We start from the raw sequence: 6,595 nt of genomic DNA on the forward strand, positions 1-6,595 counted from the left end.
AACATCACTTTTCATCTCAATGCGTGTGTATAAGTTGTTCAGTTCATTTGGGAAGGAGGCATCACCAGCCCAGCTGGTTGGTGTGGTCTTGTGGTTGGTGATGTCTTGGAGGTCTTTCCCCATGCATATCTTTGCTGTCCGGGAAGTGACTGTGAATGTGCTGGGCATGTGTATGCTTTGCGTCCATCATGGCCTTACACAGCTTGGCTCATGCAATAACTAGGGCTACCTTGATGCCCTCTCTGAAGGCAGCATCTCAGTTCCTGTGCAGCACACACACCTCCGCAGTCATCCAGGAAACCTAAACGGAGCAAGTTATGATGGGCGTGGGCACGGTGACATTGTCCAAACACTTACTGATGTCACTGGGCATTGATGCCATGGACTGCTCCAGATTGATGCAGTCACCACTGGTTGCTGCTTCTTTGAACATGTTGCAGTCAGTGCACTCAAAGCAGACTTGGTTTGGAAACATTCGTTCACCTTGAGCTTTCAAAGGACAGTTGAAGAAACACCCATTCCCACGTGGCAAAGGCTTCCAGACTCTTACTCCATTACTCTCCAAATGGCCAGGTTTCAACCTGCTTCTGAACTGGTCTGGAGCATCGACGTCTTGAGCAGGAACCCTTCACCGGAGAACTGAGCTGGGTGGGGAAGGGGCATGGGCTGGCAGGTGGCAGATGAAAGGAGGAAGCAAAAGAGCATTGAGGGGATGAGGGAGAGGGTAAAGGGGAGGAGGGTTGGGACAGTGTAGGGTGTGGGTGACGGACAGGGAAGGTGCTTGGGGGGAGGGGAAAGAGTAGGAAAGGGATCAGAGAGATGGTGAAGCAAGTAGGAGAGTGTGTGGGGCAATGAGAACTGAGGGGGAGGGGGAACAGGCCAACAGGTGGGTACAGGAGGAAGGGCAGAAGGGAAAGAAGCTGAGGTGATGGGGAAGAGGACAGAGGGTTGTGAAGAAGTAATGGGGGAAATGTTGAAAGGGGTCAAGAAGCAACAAGACCTGGGCATGTGTGAAGTATGGAATTCACAACAGAGAACAAACTCATGTACAAAGCAACAACAAAGCATCATCCACAGCTCAAAACCTGGAGAAAGCAATCATCTCAAGGGGGAAAAAATTCAAGTTAGACCATGTGGTGGGCTTTATACTGCTGAGTATAACAGTGAGGCAGTTCTCTGATTGGACAGGAAGAGTGTGGGGAGCTGGAAGGGAGCCAGAGGGATGGGGAAGAGTGTCTGGGAGAGGGTGTTAAAGGAAATTGGAGAAGTCGATATTCACACCATCCAGTTGGAGACGCCGGGCCAGAATATAAGTTGTTCCTCCCATTTGCAGGTAGCCTCATTCTGGCAGTAAATGAGGCCACGGACTGATAAGTCAGTGTGGAAATGGTACATGGAATTCACATGGTAGGTAACTGCTGTTGCAGCGAACAGAGGGAAAGTGCTCAACAAAGTAATCTCCCAGTCTGTGTCCAGTTTCCCCGATGTAGAGGCCCCAGCATAAGCCCCAGATACAGTGGATGATGCCTTGCAGAGTCAGATGTTGCTTCACTTGTAAGGACTGTTTGGGACGCGAGCCAGGAGATGTGGGTGTAGCACAGGGGTGGCTCTCGGGTGGGGTAGGGGGTGAATTAGGAGGAAGGGACGAGTGGACGAGGGAGTTGCAGAGGGAGCGGATCCCGGTGGAGAGGGAAGGGGAAAGGTGTGTTTGGTGGTGGGATCTTGGCAGAGATCCAAGGGAGAAGAACCAAAGGAGTTGGCTGCAAAATGATTGGGGCTGGCATGAGGAGAGTCCCTTCCGTGCATCAGTCTGGGAGAAGCTGCAGCAAAGGCAGGTGGACATAGACTGCAATTTATATTACAAAATTTAAATTTAAACATGCAGCATGGTAACAGGCCATTTCGGCCTGTGAATCCGTACCACCCAATTGACCAACAGCCCCATTGTGTTTCTGGGAAACTGTGGGAATGCAGAGAAATTGCCTCAAACGAGGCTGAATGAGCCAAAAAAGGATTCAACATTCTTGTGAATTGTGAGGAGAGTCTGGAGCAGAGGGGCTGAGGGAGGAAGGACCTTACGGAGATTTATAAAATCACCAAGAGCACGGAGAAGGTCATCAGTAATCATCTTTTCCCCAGGGTAGGGGAATCTAAAACTAGAGGACAGAGATTTAAGGCAAGAGGTGAAAGATTTACAACAGTCCCAAAGGGGAATTTGTTCCCAATGTGGCCTCCTCTGTATCAGAGACTGGACACAAGAATGGGAGATCGTTTCGTTAGCACTTTCACTCTGTCTGGTGAAAATAACGGGACCTCCCAGTGAGCAACCATTTCTATGCTAGGCCCCATTCCCACACCCACATGTCTGCCCACAGCCAAACCAATTGAAGGAACATCTAATATTCCATCTGGACACTCCAACAGACGGGATTAACTTTGACTTCTCCAGTTTCCATTAAACCCCTCCAGCAAGTCTCTCTCTCTTTCCCTTTTCCCAATCTCCTTTCCCCCAGCTCCCCACTGCTCTTCCCAATCAGAGCTACCCCTAATCATATCTCAGCTTTTTTCTCTTCTTCCAACCCACCTGTATCCGCCTATGGCCTCTCTCCTGTTAGCGGGAGCTCCTCCCCCTTTCCTCCCTCCCCTCCTCCTTTTTATTCAGGTGACTGCCTGCGTTTTGCTCAAACCTTGATGAACGGCCCAGGCCCGAAACGAGGGTTAACCTGTAAATGTTGAGCGACCTGCTGAGTTTCTCCAGTATCGCACTGCAGACCCAGCGTCTGCAGACTCCCCTATTTAACTTTACACAGGGGGTGGTGGGCATGTGGAATGAGCTGCCAGAGGCAGTCCTGGAAGTGGGTGAACTTAGATGGATCAAAAGGGTGTAACAGGGATGTGGGCCAAATGAGGCCAGCATGAATAAGCTGGGCCAAAGGGCCTGTTTTCTTCACTGAACAATATTACAACCCATCAGCTGATCGCTAATCCAACTCCAAATGCCCACCAGTGCCCCATACCCCTTGGTTTGGAAACATTCGTTCATCTTGAGCTTTCAAAGGACAGTTGAAGAAACACCCATTCCCACATGGCAAAGGCTTCCAGACTTACTCCATTACTCTCCAAATGGCCAGGCTCCTTAATCCCACTCCCCTGTTCCTCCATCATCAGAATAGGGAAAGGAGGGAGAAGCTATCAGTCACCTTAATTAATGGGACTGGACAGAATAATAGATAGCCCAAATGACCTGTTTCTGTTCTGTGACTCACCAGCAGAAAGGCCATTCACATAATCCTAACTGAAGCCCAAGTCCAGCCCTTGCTATTCAACAGACAACACGTCAGATCTTCAAGGTCTAGGTCATTTATTTGGCATGTGCCAAGTACATTCAGCTGCAGGACTGTTACAGGGACTGTTAAGATCAGCTGGACGGAGATGGCGTGGTGGACATGGTCCAACGCTGGTCAAAATCTGGCTCACTTGTGGACCCACTGGTGCTTCTACAGGCCAGCTGACTGGGTGAAGTCTTGCCACTGCTGAACGACCTCTCGCCAGTGTGAACCCGCTGGTGGGACCTTAGGTTCGAGGACTGAGTGAAGCCCTTTCCGCAATCAGGGCAGACAAATGGCCTCTCCCCGGTGTGAAGGCGCTGGTGGGTCAGTAGGTTGAACATCTTGGTGAAGCCCTTGCCGCACTCGGGGCAGGTGAATGGTCTCTCCCCTGTGTGGACCCGGTGATGTCTCCGCAGGTCGCAGGCCTGAGTGAATCCCTTTCCGCACTCGGAGCAAACAAACGGCCTCTCCCCAGTGTGGAGCAGCTGATGGGTCAGCAGGTGGGAGGACTGAGTGAAGCCCTTCCCGCACTCAGGGCAGATGAATGGCCTGTCATTCTTGTGAATCTTCTGGTGGCTCAGCAAGTTTGATCGACAGTTGAAGTTCTTGCTGCACTCGGGGCAGGTGAATTGCTTTTTCTCAGTGTGGATCCGCTGGTGGGTCAACATACTGGAGGTCGTGGTGAAGACCTTGCCACATTTGGGACAGGTAAATGGCCTCTCCCCATTGTGGAACTGCTGGTGTCTCTCAAAGTTGATCCTGTTGGTGAAGCCCTTCCCGCACTCAGGGCAGGTGAAAAGCCTTTCCCTGGTGTGAACCAGCTGGTGCGTGCGCAGGTTGGAGATCTGGGTGAAACCCTTGCCACACTCAGGGCAGGTGAAGGGCCTCTCCCCAGTGTGGAACCACTGGTGTCTGTCAAGATGGGACTTGTTGGCGAAGCACTTCCCGCATTCAGGGCAGGTAAAAGGCTTTTCCCCGCTGTGAATGCGCTGGTGTCTCAGCAAGTTGGAGGACCAGACGAACCGCTTCCCGCAGTCATGGCAGGTGAAGGGCCTCTCCCCAGTGTGAACTCGCTGGTGTCTCAGCAGGCTGGATGTCCGGGCAAAGCTCCTGCCGCACTTGGGACAGGTGAAGGGCCTCTCCGTGTTGTGGACTTGCTGGTGTCTCAGCAGGCTGGAGATCTGGGTGAAGCCCTCGCCACACTCAGGGCAAGAAAAGGGCCTCTCTGTATTATGGACCCTCTGGTGTCTCAGCAGATCGGAGGACTGGGTGAAGCCCCTGCCGCACTCGGGGCAAGTGAACGGTCTCTCCCCGGTGTGGACCCACCGATGTCTCCTTAACTTACTCGACCTTTTAAAGTTCTTCCCGCAGTCGGAGCACTGAAACGGGTTCATCGCTGTGGGGACGAGAGGATATCACCAGTGGATAAATCAATGGAGTCCCGCCCCGGAGTCACAGCGCGGGCTCAGCCCGATGGAGGGTCCCGGAGAGCTGGGCCTCGGGTTAAATCAATAGCGAGGCTGGGACTGGGGCCGGGACCCGGGGAGAAGAGTCCTCTAGCCGGGCGTTGCAAGCCCCGGAACCACGCGAGCCCCGCAGTGCCGCGTTCTGCACCCGGCGCTGAATCACCTTCGGTCCCCGACAAGCGTGGGGGAGTGGGGGGGGAAACAATTGTTTCACACCAGGATTACGTCACGGCAAACGTTCTGCGCCGTTATCCCCGCCCTCTGCGCTGATTGACAGATTCAGCGTCCAACAGCAGCCGTTGGAATCTGTAGCGAACCCAGAGAAGCAAATAGACGGAAATGCTGGAGAAACTCAGGCAGCATCCACAGGGAGTGAAGGGAATGACTCTCTTCCTCCGTCTCCTTCCCTCCCATCCTGGTCTCTGCCCTCGCCCCATCATTTCTCTGCTTCGTTCTCCTCTCCGCGTCCAGCTGGATCCACCTGTTCCCTCCTTAAGTTTTATCCCGTTATCCTGTTTGTGCCCGTCAGCATGGCATCCTGTAACAGGTAAGGGAAGAGCTCTCTCTTTCTCTCACGGGTTGGGCATCTGCAGCATGTTGTCTGTGTTGTTCGTGCGATGTGCTCCAAGTATTTCCCTTTTTGCAAGGTCTTGCTCGGAAGCCGGGAGGGAGATTTCCCTCCCAGATCCGAAACGACCCCTCCCGCCAAAAGTTATAGGCACCACAGTTCAGGCGCAAGGCCGATGCTTTAAAATGTGCATGAATGTGTGCTTTATAAAGAGAGCAAATGTTTACAAGTGTGGAACTGCCACAGTTTTTGCATAATTAGCCATCGCCAGAGTTTCGTTTAGCTTTAACCAGCCAGAGTCTTGTTACCACCTCGTGCTGATGCATCGCTTCTGGTGTAACACGTGGGGGCATTGGAAACTGTCCTCTGGGCACCCTCCTCGGCCAATGAGGAGGAGGTGGGGCAGACGGAGTGAAATGGGCCACCTCAGTGCCGACCCACTCGGTTAAAGTTGTAATTTTGCCCCGCATTTCATCCAAATGCACATGCCCCCTCTGGAGGGTCATTTCACTGCTGCCCGATTCTGTCAGCTGAACCTGACCCAGTCGATCAGAAATGCATTAGCTGCAAATGGATCAGAGGTCCTGGAGCTCAGGTATATATTTCACTGACAGAATTTCCGACTCGGAGTCCCGACTCCGAACCCTCCTCTTGACCAACACCAAGTTCTGAGCTTGCAGAGGAAGGGAGAGAGGAGGTTAAAGTGGTGGGATGATAGAGAAATAAGGGATAGGGGAAGAGGGAGCGAATGCGCAGAGAGAGGTAATGGGGAGAGAGGTGGGTGGGAAAGGTATGAAGGATCATTGAGGGGTGGAAGGAAGGGAAACAGAGGGAAAGAGGAGGGAGGTGGATGAGTTGGGCAGCATGGAGTGTGAGGGAGGATATGAATAGAAGAGGAAGCTGGAGAGAGCGAAGGAAGGGCGGGAGGAGAGTGGGACTTCGAGTATCTAAGGCCAATGGGCCAAGTTTACAATGATGGGAGGATTCAGCAATGCAGGGCAATGAGAAACCACGATGCAAGTGCCAGGGAGAACAAAGGGAAAAGGTCCGTGGAAATACATGCAAATAGCGGGTGGAAAATAGATGGAGGGAAGGGAGAAATCAAGTCATTAGGAAAGGTTAATGTGGGACATGGTGATATGTAATTAAACCACCAGGTCACCAGCAGTCATTTTGTATATGAAGCAGTCCAGAGCTACAGTCTAGCCTTCCAGGTTCGTCTTGCAAAAAGA

The 6,595-nt window shown here is 52.4% G+C and overlaps 1 protein-coding gene across 1 annotated transcript; it reads right to left on the reverse strand.

The window, feature by feature from the left end:
• Nucleotides 1-3,344: 3,344 nt before the first annotated feature.
• Nucleotides 3,345-5,034, reverse strand: LOC138764553 (zinc finger protein 497-like). The gene has a single exon (XM_069940641.1). It carries the CDS (start codon nt 4,721-4,723, stop codon nt 3,419-3,421), a length of 1,305 nt encoding a protein of 434 aa, XP_069796742.1. The 5' UTR covers nt 4,724-5,034; the 3' UTR covers nt 3,345-3,418.
• Nucleotides 5,035-6,595: the final 1,561 nt, after the last annotated feature.

Source organism: Narcine bancroftii, chromosome 5 (genome assembly GCF_036971445.1).
Source record: "Narcine bancroftii isolate sNarBan1 chromosome 5, sNarBan1.hap1, whole genome shotgun sequence".
Taxonomy (NCBI): Eukaryota; Metazoa; Chordata; class Chondrichthyes; order Torpediniformes; family Narcinidae; genus Narcine; species Narcine bancroftii.

Coding starts and splice junctions, on each gene's coding strand:
- LOC138764553 (XM_069940641.1), bottom strand. CDS start 4,723: ATGAACCCGTTTCAGTGCTCCGACTGCGGGAAGAACTTTAAAAGGTCG.